The sequence below is a fragment of the Oncorhynchus mykiss genome, chromosome 16, assembly GCF_057628025.1.
Source record: "Oncorhynchus mykiss isolate SJ-2025 chromosome 16, ASM5762802v1, whole genome shotgun sequence".
Taxonomy (NCBI): Eukaryota; Metazoa; Chordata; class Actinopteri; order Salmoniformes; family Salmonidae; genus Oncorhynchus; species Oncorhynchus mykiss.
The window spans coordinates 2231928-2248522 of NC_143037.1; the positions used below are offsets into that span (position 1 = coordinate 2231928).

At 45.3% G+C, this 16595-nt stretch overlaps 1 protein-coding gene across 6 annotated transcripts in view; it reads right to left on the reverse strand.

The window, feature by feature from the left end:
* eif2ak2 (eukaryotic translation initiation factor 2-alpha kinase 2) overlaps nt 1-16595 on the reverse strand; it is a 50540-nt gene that overhangs the window by 30198 nt on the left and 3747 nt on the right. For 3 of the 6 annotated variants that reach the window (XM_090201577.1, XM_090201576.1, XM_090201575.1), the window contains exons 2-5: nt 3290-3557; nt 2815-2978; nt 2586-2712; nt 2407-2480 (exon numbers count right to left, since the gene is read on the reverse strand). In XM_090201577.1, the coding sequence (XP_090057703.1) occupies nt 2407-2480; nt 2586-2712; nt 2815-2978; nt 3290-3557 (633 nt within the window). 6 annotated transcript variants of the gene reach the window in all.

Below are 16595 nucleotides of genomic sequence, written 5' to 3' on the forward strand. Positions count from 1 at the left end.
AGTACAGACGACTACAGCTACGGCGGAGTACAGACGACTACAGCTACGGAGGAGTACAGACGACTACAGCTACGGAGGAGTACAGACGACTACAGCTACGGAGGAGTACAGACGACTACAGCTATGGAGGAGTACAGACGACTACAGCTACGGTGGAGTACAGACGACTACAGCTACGGAGGAGTACAGACGACTACAGCTAAGGAGGAGTACAGACGACTACAGCTACGGAGGAGTACAGACCACTACAGCTACAGAGGAGTACAGACGACTACAGCTACGGAGGAGTACAGACGACTACAGCTACGGAGGAGTACAGACCACTACAGCTACGGTGGAGTACAGATGACTACAGCTACGGAGGAGTACAGACGACTACAGCTACGGAGGAGTACAGACGACTACAGCTACGGAGGAGTACAGACGACTACAGCTACGGAGGAGTACAGACGACTACAGCTACGGAGGAGTACAGACGACTACAGCTACGGCGGAGTACAGACGACTACAGCTACGGAGGAGTACAGACGACTACAGCTACGGTGGAGTACAGACGACTACAGCTACGGAGGAGTACAGACCACTACAGCTACGGAGGAGTACAGACCACTACAGCTACGGAGGAGTACAGACGACTACAGCTACGGAGGAGTACAGACGACTACAGCTACAGAGGAGTACAGACGACTACAGCTAAGGAGGAGTATAGACGACTACAGCTACGGAGGAGTATAGACGACTACAGCTACGGAGGAGTACAGATGACTACAGCTACGGTGGAGTACAGACGACTACAGCTACGGAGGAGTACAGATGACTACAGCTACGGTGGAGTACAGATGACTACAGCTACGGTGGAGTACATACGACTACAGCTACGGAGGAGTACAGACGACTACAGCTACGGAGGAGTACAGATGACTACAGCTACGGAGGAGTACAGATGACTACAGCTACGGTGGAGTACAGACGACTACAGCTACGGAGGAGTACAGATGACTACAGCTACGGTGGAGTACAGACGACTACAGCTACGGCGGAGTACAGACGACTACAGCTACGGAGGAGTACAGACGACTACAGCTACGGAGGAGTACAGACGACTACAGCTACGGAGGAGTACAGACGACTACAGCTACGGAGGAGTACAGACAACTACAGCTACGGTGGAGTACAGACGACTACAGCTACGGAGGAGTACAGACGACTACAGCTAAGGAGGAGTACAGACGACTACAGCTACGGAGGAGTACAGACGACTACAGCTACGGAGGAGTACAGATGACTACAGCTACGGAGGAGTACAGACGACTACAGCTACGGAGGAGTACAGACCACTACAGCTACGGTGGAGTACAGACGACTACAGCTACGGAGGAGTACAGACGACTACAGCTACGGAGGAGTACAGACGACTACAGCTACGGAGGAGTACAGACGACTACAGCTACGGAGGAGTACAGACGACTACAGCTACGGAGGAGTACAGACGACTACAGCTACGGCGGAGTACAGACGACTACAGCTACGGAGGAGTACAGACGACTACAGCTACGGTGGAGTACAGACGACTACAGCTACGGAGGAGTACAGACCACTACAGCTACGGAGGAGTACAGACCACTACAGCTACGGAGGAGTACAGACGACTACAGCTACGGTGGAGTACAGACGACTACAGCTACGGAGGAGTACAGACCACTACAGCTACGGAGGAGTACAGACGACTACAGCTACAGTGGAGTACAGACGACTACAGCTACGGAGGAGTACAGACGACTACAGCTACGGCGGAGTACAGACGACTACAGCTACGGCGGAGTACAGACGACTACAGCTACGGCGGAGTACAGACGACTACAGCTACGGCGGAGTACAGACGACTACAGCTACGGCGGAGTACAGACCACTACAGCTACGGAGGAGTACAGACGACTACAGCTACAGCGGAGTACAGACGACTACAGCTACGGAGGAGTACAGACGACTACAGCTACGGAGGAGTACAGACCACTACAGCTACGGAGGAGTACAGACGACTACAGCTACAGCGGAGTACAGACGACTACAGCTACAGCGGAGTACAGACGACTATAGCTACGGAGGAGTACAGACGACTACAGCTACGGCGGAGTACAGACCACTACAGCTACGGCAGAGTACAGACGACTACAGCTACAGCGGAGTACAGACGACTACAGCTACGGCGGAGTACAGACGACTACAGCTACGGAGGAGTACAGACGACTACAGCTACGGCGGAGTACAGACCACTACAGCTACGGCAGAGTACAGACGACTACAGCTACGGAGGAGTACAGACCACTACAGCTACGGCGGAGTACTTGGTAATATATGCACTGGAGACTTCGAAGAACAATAAAATAAATAAATGTTTTGTCTTACCTGAGGACCACAACCTTTGGATCCAATTCCTCCTTGGGTTTTCCAGTGGCGCCATTGCAGTTTTCATCTGCAGTCTTGGGAAATAAAACATTGTTAACTTCCCCACTATCGTTAAATACCATTTAGATTATCCTACCATGAGATATAGTGTGTCTAAGATGTGGCCTAATAACCCTTACCCCTGTAGTCTGACTACTGCCACATAACTCCAGATAGACCTGCATTGCTGCTTCCTCCTTAGCCTCCTTCTTCGTGTTCCCAAAGCCCTCTGGGTATTCTTTCTCACCTACCACATACCTACAGCATCTGACATACAACACACACACACACACACCTTTAGTTTTGGATATGACCCTTCGCAACGGCAATAGCAAGTGAATAACTTTAGAGTACTGTATGAAGTGTTACTGTGAGGCGTTGTTGGGTCCAACACGCGTTTCCTCCAAAGCCTTTAGAGACAGCTTGTTCTTCTGGCTGTGTTCATTCAGCCAGCACACGTAGTTGGGCTGGGAGATAACTGCTCGGACAGGAGGGGCTGGAGACGGAGCAGGTGACGGAGGACATGAAACCGACTGTTGAAAAACATTACGCAGGTCGTCAGGTCTCAAACTGTATGTTTGATGCTCCCACAAGTCAATATATTCTGTAACTAAACATTCCATACGATAGTACGGACTTTGTCAACCAAAATGTCACCAGGGACTGTAATTTCAGAGTAGGAGTGCTGAGTTAGATTCAGTTCAGCCTCTTACGTCACAATTAATAATGTGATATGGACAGAGGGACCTGATCCTAGATCAGCACTTTGCGATGCTTGATACATAACGGCCCTGGTCAACGCCTGTTACCATCAGTAGAATAAAAAAGAAAAGGCTGTTCTTACTGCATCCTTCTGCTCTGTCGTCTCCGTCACGCCAGTCAGAGCATGTTTATCCTTCTGCTCTGTCGTCTCCGTCACGCCAGCCAGAGCATGTTTATCCTTCTGCTCTGTCGTCTTCGTCACGCCAGCCAGAGCATGTTTATCCTTCTGCTCTGTCGTCTCCATCATGCCAGCCAGAGCATGTTTAGCAGCATTCTGTTTGGCCTCTTTCTTGTTCTTTCCAACCCCGTTAGGATAGGCATGGCCTTTAATCACCACCCTCAGAGTGAAGCTGGGGGAAAGGGGGAATGTTTAAGGCAATAATTAATGAATAAATGACTGAATGATTTAATTAAATGAATGAATTTTTTCATGATTACAGTACACACTACATTTGAGTCATTTAGCAGATGCTCTTACACAAAACAACTACAGTAGGTGAGACCATCTTAAGGTAACTAGGTGGGACCATCTTAAGGTAACTAGGTGAGACCATCTTAAGTTAACTAGGTGGGACCATCTTAAGGTAACTAGGTGGGACCATCTTAAGGTAACTAGGTGGGACCATCTTAAGGTAACTAGGGGAGACCATCTTCAGGTAACTAAGTGGGACCATCTTTTGGTAACTAGGTGGGACCATCTTAAGGTAACTAGGTGGGACCATCTTAAGGTAACTAGGTGAGACCATCTTCAGGTAACTAGGTGGGACCATCTTAAGGTAACTAGGTGAGACCATCTTTTGGTAACTAGGTGGGACCATCTTAAGGTAACTAGGTGAGACCATCTTAAGGTAACTAAGTGAGACCATCTTCAGGTAACTAGGTGAGACCATCTTCAGGTAACTAGGTGGGACCATCTTAAGGTAACTAAGTGAGACCATCTTCAGGTAACTAGGTGGGACCATCCTAAGGTAACTAGGTGAGACCATCTTAAGGTAACTAAGTGGGACCATCTTAAGGTAACTAAGTGGGACCATCTGTCCACATCTGTCAGGTCCTTCAGCATCTCCTGGAGAACCAGCTTTTCTTTAAAGCGGAGAAGTGTGAATTCCATCGCTCCACCATCTCCTTCCTAGGATACGTCATCGCTGCTGGACATATACAGATGGATCCAGACAGGGTGAGAGCGATGGTGGATTGGCCTCAACCCGCATCCAGAATGCTGCTGCAACTTTTCCTGGGATTTGCTAACTCCTACCGCCGCTTCATCCGAGATTACAGCACCCTGGCTTCCCCTCTCAGCACTCACCGCTCCCAAGGTTCCTTTCACGATTCACTACAGCCCCCACCTTAATCAATCCGGAACTGTCCAGTCAGTTCATGGTGGAGGTCGACGACTCGGATGACTCGGAGTGGGGGCCGTCCTGTCCCAGCGTTCTACCCGGGACCAAAAGCTGCACCCCTGTGCTTTTCTCTCTCATCATCTTACCTCTGCTATGATGTGGGTAATCGAGTACTCCTTGTCGTCAATATGGCGTTGGAGGAGTGGAGGCACTGGTTGGAGGGGGCGGAACACCCATTCTTATTATGAACTGACCATAAGAACCTGAAATATCTCCGCACCTTCAAGTGCCTCAACTCTAGGCAGGTTCGTTGGGCCCTGTTATTCACCCGTTTCAATTTCACTCTCTCCTACCGCCCGGCGTCCAAGAATGTGAAACCTGACGCACTCTCACATTTGTATAGCCGTGCTGCTACTCCATCTGACCCCGAGACCATCCTCCTTACTTCCTGTCCAACGGCTGCAGTCGTCTGGGGTATAGAGACCCTGGTCTGTAAGGTGCAGCATTCCCAGGCAGAACCCGATAGGGGATCCGGCTAACCGGATGTTTGTCCCGGACTCTGCCCGTTCTCCGGTCCTGGAATGGGCACATTCCCCAAGACTGACCTGCCATCTAGTCTCCCGTCGGACCCTGGCTTTCATCCGACGATGCTTTTGGTTACTTCCATGGTTCCTGGAAGGCCACCGCATTTGTCTCCGCATTCGTCGCCACCTGCACTGTGTGTGCACAAAATAAGACTGAGGTACGCTCTGGCTGGCCTTCTCCAAGCGCTCCCTGTTCCTCACCGCCCCTGGTCACATATATCCCTGGACTTTGTTACTGGTCTTCCTCTGTCAGATTACAACACCCCGATCCTGACGGTGGTGATAGGTTTTCTAAAGCCGCCCATATATCCCCCTTCCTAAGTTGCCTTCAGTCAAGGAGACGGCTCAGCTCATGGTGCAACACGTCTTCCGGATCCATGAACTTGACACCAGTCGACATGGTCTCCGATCACGGGCCTCAGTTCTCGACCCAGTTCTGGAAGGCGTTCTGAAAGCTCATTGGGTCATAGGCCAGCCTGTCCTCTGGTTTTAACCCTCAATCTAACAGCCAATCTAACGGCTATCAGCTTGGGCACAGGATATAGCTTTCCACTCGGGACCTGCACCTTATAAAGACTTCCTCATATTTGTTCTCCTGTTCTATTGGTTTCCATTCAACTTTCTTTCATTGTCTAGCAGCCAAAGGCATAATCCTAGTCGTATTAGCAAACAATGATAGTTGTTACATCTTTAGATCTCCCCTCTTAGATCTCCCCTCTTTCTAAATGTTGTACAGATATTTCCATCTCTGTCCATGAAACTGCTCACATGTGCAGTGTGCATTTTACATTTTCAGTTTTTTTTCCAGCAAATTGCATTTTGGAACATTTGTGTGTTTACCCACTGAAAAGAAAGGGGGTATACCTGGGTATAAGTTCTAACATTTGTAAAATAAAATATAGGAAAAATAAAACACTAGATCTTGATTAGATAAGTATTAAACCCCCTGAGTCAATACATTAGAATCACCTTTAGCAGCGATTACAGCTGTGAGTCTTTCTGGGTAAATCTCTAAGTGCGTTACACACCTGGATTGAGCAAACTTTGCCCATTATTCTTTTCAAAATTCTTCAAGCTCTGTCACATTGGTTGTTGATCATGGCTAGACAACCATTTTCAGGTCTTGCCATAGATTTTCAAGTAGATTTAGGTCAAAACTGTAACTTCCTTCTTTTCACTCTGTCATTTAGGTTAATATTGTGGAGTAACTACAATGTTGTTGATCCATCCTCAGTTTCCTCCTATCACAGCCATTAAACTCTTAACTGTTTTACAGTCACCATTGGTCTCATGGTGAAATCGCTGAGCAGTTTCCTTCCTCTCCGGCAACTGAGTTAGGAAGGACGTCTGTATCTTTGTAGTGACCGGGTGTATTGATACACCAGTGTAATTAATAACTTCACCATGACCAAAGGGAGATTCAATGTCTTTGGAAAACATTATTGGTCTTTGTGGTTGAATCTGTGTTTGAAATTCACTGCTTGTCTGAGGAACCTTGTCTGAGGAACCTTGTCTGAGGAACCTTACAGATAATTGTATGTTTTGGGGTACAGAGATGAGGTAGTCATGAAACATTATTGTTAAACACTATTATAGCACTATTAGTCCATGGAGCTTATTATGTGACTTGTTAAGTAAAGTTCTACTCCTATTTATTATGTGATTTGTTAAGTAAAGTTCTACTCCTATTTATTATGTGACTTGTTAAGTAAAGTTCTACTCCTATTTATTATGTGATTTGTTAAGTAAAGTTCTACTCCTATTTATTATGTGACTTGTTAAGTAAAGTTCTACTCCTATTTATTATGTGACTTGTTAAGTAAAGTTCTACTCCTATTTATTATGTGATTTGTTAAGCAAAGTTGTTCTATTTAGGATTACCATAACAAAGGAGTTTAATACTTATTGACTAAAGACATTTCAGTTTTTCAGTTTTAATTAATTTGTAAAAATTTCAAAAAGCATAATTCCATTTTTTTTTTACTTTATGGGGTATTGTGTATGGAGAAGTGATAAACAACCTCTATTGAATCCATTTTAATGTCAGGCTGTAACAAAACAAGTCTAGAGGTGTGACTACTTTCTGAAGGCAGCTCTGCCAGTTGAATAGACTTACGTTTTCAGGTGATCCGGTCCTTCTGTTCCAACCTCCTCAAACTTGATGTCAGAGATCTGACGTTGTTTCTGAGCATACTCCAACAGTATGGAGATGTAGTTTGTGGAATCCATTGCTTAAAATGTTGTTGAATCTGTAAGAAATAAAAGGGGAAGAAAAAAACAAAGGAATATCAAATCAAGACAACAATTATATAAAATGATGACAAAGCTAAAACCATTGGATTACTTTCAGAGCCATCCCCCCCCCCCCCCCCCTTCCAATTAGAAACCATTGGATTACTTTCAGAGCCATTCCCCCCCCCCGTCCCCCGTCCCCGTCCCTTCCAATTAGAAACCATTGGATTACTTTCAGAGCCATTCCCCCCCCCCCCCCTGTCCCTTCCAATTAGAAACCATTGACAACCAGTAGTGTAGTGCAGGGTATACCCACTTATTTTTCACTGGGCATTGCGTATACTCACTTCTTAATCCCCATGATGCGTATCAAAGTAATGTACTGGGGTTATACACCGTATCAATTAATAAGGCTGATGGAACAGATCAGAATGTTTAATATGTTGACAAACCATTATCTCTTCACATTTTAAGAGCAGCAACGACTATGATAATGCAGTTTAATGGACAGAGATGGACTAATACGACTAGGATAATGCAGTTTCATGGACAGAGATGGACTAATACGACTAGGATAATGCAGTTTCATGGACAGAGATGGACTAATACGACTAGGATAATGCAGTTTCATGGACAGAGATGGACTAATACGACTAGGATAATGCAGTTTCATGGACAGAGATGGACTAATACGACTAGGATAATGCAGTTTCATGGACAGAGATGGACTAATACGACTAGGATAATGCAGTTTCGTGGACAGAGATGGACTAATACGACTAGGATAATGCAGTTTCGTGGACAGAGATGGACTAATACGACTAGGATAATGCAGTTTCGTGGACAGAGATGGACTAATACGACTAGGATAATGCAGTTTCATGAACAGAGATGGACTAATACGACTAGGATAATGCAGTTTCATGGACAGAGATGGACTAATACGACTAGGATAATGCAGTTTCATGGACAGAGATGGACTAATACGACTAGGATAATGCAGTTTCATGGACAGAGATGGACTAATACGACTAGGATAATGCAGTTTCGTGGACAGAGATGGACTAATACGACTAGGATAATGCAGTTTCGTGGACAGAGATGGACTAATACGACTAGGATAATGCAGTTTCGTGGACAGAGATGGACTAATACGACTAGGATAATGCAGTTTCATGAACAGAGATGGACTAATACGACTAGGATAATGCAGTTTCATGGACAGAGATGGACTAATACGACTAGGATAATGCAGTTTCATGGACAGAGATGGACTAATACGACTAGGATAATGCAGTTTCATGGACAGAGATGGACTAATACGACTAGGATAATGCAGTTTCATGGACAGAGATGGACTAATACGACTAGGATAATGCAGTTTCATGGACAGAGATGGACTAATACGACTAGGATAATGCAGTTTCGTGGACAGAGATGGACTAATACGACTAGGATAATGCAGTTTCATGGACAGAGATGGACTAATACGACTAGGATAATGCAGCTTCATGGACAGAGATGGACTAATACGACTAGGATAATGCAGTTTCATGGACAGAGATGGACTAATACGACTAGGATAATGCAGTTTCATGGACAGAGATGGACTAATACGACTAGGATAATGCAGTTTCATGGACAGAGATGGACTAATACGACTAGGATAATGCAGTTTCATGGACAGAGATGGACTAATACGACTAGGATAATGCAGTTTCATGGACAGAGATGGACTAATACGACTAGGATAATGCAGTTTCATGGACAGAGATGGACTAATACGACTAGGATAATGCAGTTTCATGGACAGAGATGGACTAATACGACTAGGATAATGCAGTTTCGTGGACAGAGATGGACTAATACGACTAGGATAATGCAGTTTCATGGACAGAGATGGACTAATACGACTAGGATAATGCAGTTTCGTGGACAGAGATGGACTAATACGACTAGGATAATGCAGTTTCATGAACAGAGATGGACTAATACGACTAGGATAATGCAGTTTCATGGACAGAGATGGACTAATACGACTAGGATAATGCAGTTTCATGGACAGAGATGGACTAATACGACTAGGATAATGCAGTTTCATGGACAGAGATGGACTAATACGACTAGGATAATGCAGTTTCATGGACAGAGATGGACTAATACGACTAGGATAATGCAGTTTCATGGACAGAGATGGACTAATACGACTAGGATAATGCAGTTTCGTGGACAGAGATGGACTAATACGACTAGGATAATGCAGTTTCATGGACAGAGATGGACTAATACGACTAGGATAATGCAGCTTCATGGACAGAGATGGACTAATACGACTAGGATAATGCAGTTTCATGGACAGAGATGGACTAATACGACTAGGATAATGCAGTTTCATGGACAGAGATGGACTAATACGACTAGGATAATGCAGTTTCATGGACAGAGATGGACTAATACGACTAGGATAATGCAGTTTCATGGACAGAGATGGACTAATACGACTAGGATAATGCAGTTTCATGGACAGAGATGGACTAATACGACTAGGATAATGCCTTTGGCTGCTAGACAATGAAAGAAAGTTGAATGGAAACCAATAGAAAAAGGAAAACGCATGTTTTTTATTTTTTTATTTTTTTATTTTACCTTTATTTAACTAGGCAAGTCAGTTAAGAACAAATTCTTATTTTCAATGACGGCCTGGGAACAGTGGGTTAACTGCCTGTTCAGGGGCAGAACGACAGATTTGTGAGGACTTCTTTATAAAATAATAGCCTCCATTTTTCTACGGTGTGATTTAGGCTATATGCTACTTTAAAGCAAGGTAAGACATGCCTTATTATATGATGTGAAACATCCAGGTTTCAAATGATTTTGAAACCTGCCTCTCCCTAATGTCAATATGCCTTGTCCATTGCTTTTTTTGGTTAGTGATTATTGTCTTATTGTCAGGCGTGTGCGTACCGGTAGATAAGTCAGGTGCAGGAGAGCAGAGAGTTGTGAACAGGCGCAGACTTTTTTTAGGATCAAAATAACAGACGGACGCAACAGCGTCAAACCTCCAGCCAATTGGCAAAAGTGCAAAGCGCGCAAAACAGTCACAAAAGCTAATGTTTAACAAAAAAACATACTTGGTGAATCAACTCGGATAATAGAAAACCAGCCTGGCGCGTCACATAAAACACATAACAAAAACAATTCCACACACAAGGACATGGGGGGAACAGAGGAATATATACAGTATATACAACGTGATTAGGGAATATAAACCAGCTGTGCAGGGAACAAGACAAAACAAATGGAACAATGAAAATGGAGCGACGATGGCTAGAAGGCCGGTGACGTCGACCGCCGAACAAACAAGGAGAGGAGCCGACTTTGGCTGAAGTCGTGACACTTATTTCACTGTAGAGCCTCCAGCCCTGCTCAACATGCCTCAGCTAACCCTCTTGTTCCACCTCCCACACATGTGGTGACCTCACCTGGTTTAATTTATGTCTCTAGAGACAATAGCTCTCTCATCGTCATTCAATGCCTAGGTTTACCTCCACTGTATTCACATCCTACCATACCTTTGTCTGTACATTATACATTGAATCTATTTTACCGCGCCCAGAAACCTGCTTCTTTAACTCTATGTCCTGAACGTACTAGACAACCAGTTCTTATAGCCTTTAGCCGTACCCTTATCCTACTCCTCCTCTGATGTATAGGTTAACCCAGGCCCTGCAGCCCCCAGCATCAATCCCCCAGGTGCTCTCATTTGTTAACTTCTGCAAATGTAAAAGCCTTGGATTCATGCATGTCAACATCAGAAGCCTCCTCCCTAAGTTTTTGTTTTATTCACTGCTTTAGCACACTCTGCCAACCCGGATGTCCTAGCTGTGTCTGAATCCTGGCTTGGGAAGGCCACCAAAAACCCTGAAATTTCCATCCCTAACAGTAACATTTTCCGACAAGATAGAACTGTCATAGCGGAGTTGCAATCTACCGCAGAGATAGCCTGCAGAGTTCTGTCTTACTATCCAGGTCTGTGCCCAAACAATTTGAGCTTCTACTTTTGAAAATCCACCTTTCCAGAAACAAGTCTCTCACCATTGCCGCTTGCTATAGACCATCTTCTGCCCCCAGCTGTGCCCTGGACACCATATGTGAATTGATTGCCCCCTATCTATCTTCAGAGCTCGTGCTGCTAGGTGACCTAAACTGGGGTATGCTTAACACCCCGGCCATCCTACAATCTAAGCTTGATGCCCTCAATCTCACACAAATTATCAATGGACCTACCAGGTACAACCCCAAATCCGTAAACACAGGCACCCTCATAGATATCATCCTAACCTGCCTTCCAAATATACTGCTGTCTTCAACCAGGATCTCAGTGATCACTGCCTCATTGCCTGCATCCGTAATGGGTCTGCGGGCAAACGAACACCCCTCATCACTGTCAAACGCTCCCTAAAACACTTCAGCGAGCAGGCCTTTCTAATCGACCTGGCCCGGGTATCCTGGAAGGATATTGACCTCATTCCGTCAGTAGAGGATGCCTGGTTATTCTTTAAAAGTGCTTTCCTCACCATCTTAAATAAGTATGCCCCATTCAAAAAATGTAGAACCAGGAACAGACTTAGCCCGTGGTTCACTCCAGACCTGACTGCCATTGACCAGCACAAAAACATCCTGTGGCGTTCTGCATTAGCATCGAATAACCCCGCGATATGCGACTTCAGGGAAGTTAGGAACCAATATACACAGGCAGTTAGGAAAGCAAAGACTATATATATAAAAGTGAATATATATATATATATATATATATATATATATATATAAAGTGAAGGCTAGCTTTTTCAAACAGAAATTTGCATCCTGTAGCACAAACTCCAAAAAGTTCTGGGACACTGTTAAGTCCATGTAGAATAAGAGCACCTCCTCCCAGCTGCCCACTGCCCTGAGGCTAGGAAACACTGTCACCACTGATAAATTTCTAAAGTCTTCGAAAGCCAAGTTAACAAACAGATCACAGACCATTTCGAATCCCACCGTACCTTCTCCGCTGTGCAATCCAGTTTCCGAGCTGGTCACAGGTGCATCTCAGCCACGCTCAAGGTACTAAACGATATCATAACCGCCATCGATAAAAGACAGTACTGTGCAGCCATCTTCATCGACCTGGCCAAGGCTTTCGACTCTGTCAATCATTTCAAATTATAAAAATAAAGTGGTGATCCTAACTGACCTAAGACAGGGAATTTTTACTAGGATTAAATGTCAGGAATTGTGAAAAACTGAGTTTAAATGTATTTGGTAAAGGTGTATGTAAACTTCCGACTTCAACTGTACATGTCAACGTATGGGACTGTGGGTCAATTAACCTTGTCGGAGTGGGCGCCCTGATTCTAGTTAGTGAGCTAGGCAGGCCACTGCCTGGGTAGGTCTCCCACTCAGAAGTGCCAGATGGAGAGGGGGGCGGGGGTAGGTTGACCTCAGATCTCCCCATTGGAGGCCCGAGGTAGAGGGGCGGGGGTAGGTTGACCTCAGGTCTCCCCTCTGGAAGCCCGAGGTAGGGGGAGAGGGGGTAGGTTGACCTCAGGTCTCCCCTCTGGAAGCCCGAGGTAGGGGGGGGTGGGGGTAGGTTGACCTCAGGTCTCCCCACTGGAATTCCGAGGTAGTGGGGCAGGGGTAGGTTGACCTTGGGTCTCCACAATGGAAGCCTGAGGTAGGGAGGCGGGGGTAGGTTGACCTCAGGTCTCCCCATTGGAAGCCCGAGGTAGGGGGGCGGGGGTAGGTTGACCTCAGGTCTCCCCACTGGAAGCCCGAGGTAGGGGGGGCGGGGGTAGGTTGACCTCAGGTCTCCCCACTGGAAGCCCGAGGTAGGGGGGGCGGGGGTAGGTTGACTTTAGGTCTCCCGACTGGAAGCCTGAGGTAGGGGGAGCGGGGGAATCTATCAAATAGCGCACCTCTAACTTTGATTTTACTAACTGCATTAGTACTGTACAATCACACTACGAAATGCTACCAAATAAACCACAATTCATTCATAATACTGTGTATATATAGTTTCACAGACATATTGTTGCATTTTTTTTCTGGTTTCTGTCTGCACAACACCAAGGTGAATTGGTTTAGTCTTGACTCTTGGTTGACAGTGTTGGGGGATGGGTAATGTAGTCTTGACTCTTGGTTGACAGTGTTGGGGGATGGGTAATGTAGTCTTGACTCTTGGTTGACAGTGTTGGGGGATGGGTAATTTAGTCTCGACTCTTGGTTGACAGTGTTGGGGGATGGGTAATGTAGTCTTGACTCTTGGTAGACAGTGTTGGGCGATGGGTAATGTAGTCTTGACTCTTGGTTGACAGTGTTGGGGGATGGGTAATGTAGTCTTGACTCTTGGTTGACAGTGTTGGGGGATGGGTAATGTAGTCTTGACTCTTGGTTGACAGTGTTGGGGGATGGGTAATTTAGTCTCGACTCTTGGTTGACAGTGTTGGGGGATGGGTAATGTAGTCTTGACTCTTGGTTGACAGTGTTGGGCGATGGGTAATGTAGTCTTGACTCTTGGTTGACAGTGTTGGGGGATGGGTAATGTAGTCTTGACTCTTGGTTGACAGTGTTGGGGGATGGGTAATGTAGCCTTGACTCTTGGTTTACAGTGTTGGGGGATGGGTAATGTAGTCTTGACTCTTGGTTGACAGTGTTGGGGGATGGTTAATGTAGCCTTGACTCTTGGTTGACAGTGTTGGGGGATGGGTAATGTAGTCTTGACTCTTGGTTGACAGTGTTGGGGGATGGGTAATGTAGCCTTGACTCTTGGTTGACCGTGTTGGGGGATGGGTAATGTAGTCTTGACTCTTGGTTGACAGTGTTGGGGGATGGGTAATGTAGTCTTGACTCTTGGTTGACAGTGTTGCGCTGAAGGGCACTGAAGGGGGGGTTCGCCCAGGGAGCCATACAAGCTAGAACTGTCACTGAGTGCATATGACAAATTAAGTTTGATATGATTGTTGGATATGCCAGCTGCCAGAATAGCTAGTACAGTTTTTCAATGGGATCTATCCCATAGGGGGAGCCTGGGCAACTGAAATGTCTGATCTCTTTCAACAGTCTGACTGTGAACATCTGTCGGAAAACCAAATGAAGGGAGACATAGATATGGTTAAAAAAAAACAACTGTTGATGCAACATGTGACCTGATTCAGGAAACTAGGCGTATGTCGCAAGTCACGAAAAATGGTTGGAGGAGATTAATCATAAAGCCAAATGGAGAATATTTTGTTTGATTAACGGTCAATTGGTGTGTGAGAGATATATTATGTATAACCTACCTATAAACAAGAGATCGCTATGTGCACAGGTACGATAAGGGATATTGTCTCTGCGTATTGAAACAGGTCAGATCAGGGATATTGTCTCTGCGTATTGAAACAGGTCAGATCAGGGATATTGTCTCTGTGTATTGAAACAGGTCAGATCAGGGATATATTCTCTGCGTATTGAAACAGGTCAGATCGGGGATATTGACCACCAGGTATACCCTGGCATTATGTGGCTGAGCGATGTGGAGACAGACCACCAGGTATACCCTGGCATTATGTGGCTGAGTGATGAGACAGACCACCAGATATACCCTGGCATTATGTGGCTGAGCACTGAGGAGACAGACCACCAGATATACCCTGGCATTATGTGGCTGAGCGATGAGTAGACAGACACCCAGATATACCCTGGTATTATGTGGCTGAGTGATGAGGAGACAGACCACCAGATATACCCTGGCATTATGTGGCTGAGTGATGAGGAGACAGACCACCAGGTATACCCTGGCATTGTGTGGTTCAGTGATGAGGAGACAGACCACCAGATATACCCTGGCATTATGTGGCTGAGTGATGAGACAGACCACCAGATATACCCTGGTATTATGTGGCTGAGTGATGAGGAGACAGACCACCAGATATACCCTGGCATTATGTGGCTGAGTGATGAGGACATAGACCACCAGATATACCCTGGCATTATGTGGCTGAGTGATGAGACAGACCACCAGATATACCCTGGCATTATGTAGTGATGAGGAGACAGACCACCAGATATACCCTGGTATTATGTAGTGATGAGGAGACAGACCACCAAATATACCCTGGCATTATGTGGCTGAGCACTGAGGAGACAGACCACCAGATATACCCTGGCATTATGTGGCTGAGTGATGAGGAGAAACTGAAATGTTTTTTTGTCCATTGTGTATTTCCGTTTGCAGAATATTTACATAAAGCCTGGAATAAAAGAAAAGCCTAACTATAATTAAATTATAAAAAATATTTATTTCTATGTGGTAAACAGTACACGTGTATATAGATTGTGTATAGACGTATCTCCCACAGGAATGTTCTCTTTGTGCCAGACTGGGTTCAAATGCAATTCTGGTGATGGTAAACCGTCCAGCATGGACCTATGACTAATCAACTAAATAACGCCCTTGTCTAAAAATGTAGGCCTAATCAATATGGGAGATTTGTGTGCCCTGGGTGGGGACTGCAGAGCACAACCTGGAGGAATGGACAGATCTGCCATTTCATTATCTGGAAACTTATTATCTTTCATTTTGACAGGTTATATTTATAGCCCTACTATTTAGCTACACATGGTTCTATATAGTACCACATATGGGTTCTTTGGCTTGTAAACCACAGGGAAACCCTATTTGGGGCTATATAGAACCCTTTATGGGGCTATATAGAACCCTTTATGGGGCTATATAGAACCCTTTATGGGGCTATATAGAACCCTTTTTGGGGCTATATAGAACCCTTTATGGGGCTATATAGAACCCTTTATGGGGCTATATAGAACCCTTTATGGGGCTATATAGAACCCTTTATGGGGCTATATAGAACCCTTCATGGGGCTATATAGAACCCTTTTTGGGGCTATATAGAACCCTTTATGGGGCTATATAGAACCCTTTTTGGGGCTATATAGAACCCTTTATGGGGCTATATAGAACCCTTTTTGGGGCTATATAGAACCCTTTATGGGGCTATATAGAACCCTTTATGGGGCTATATAGAACCCTTCATGGGGCTATATAGAACCCTTCATGGGGCTATATAGAACCCTTTTTGGGGCTATATAGAACCCTTTATGGGGCTATATAGAACCCTTTTTGGGGCTATATAGAACCCTTTATGGGGCTATATAGAACCCTTTATGGGGCTATATAGAACCCTTTTTG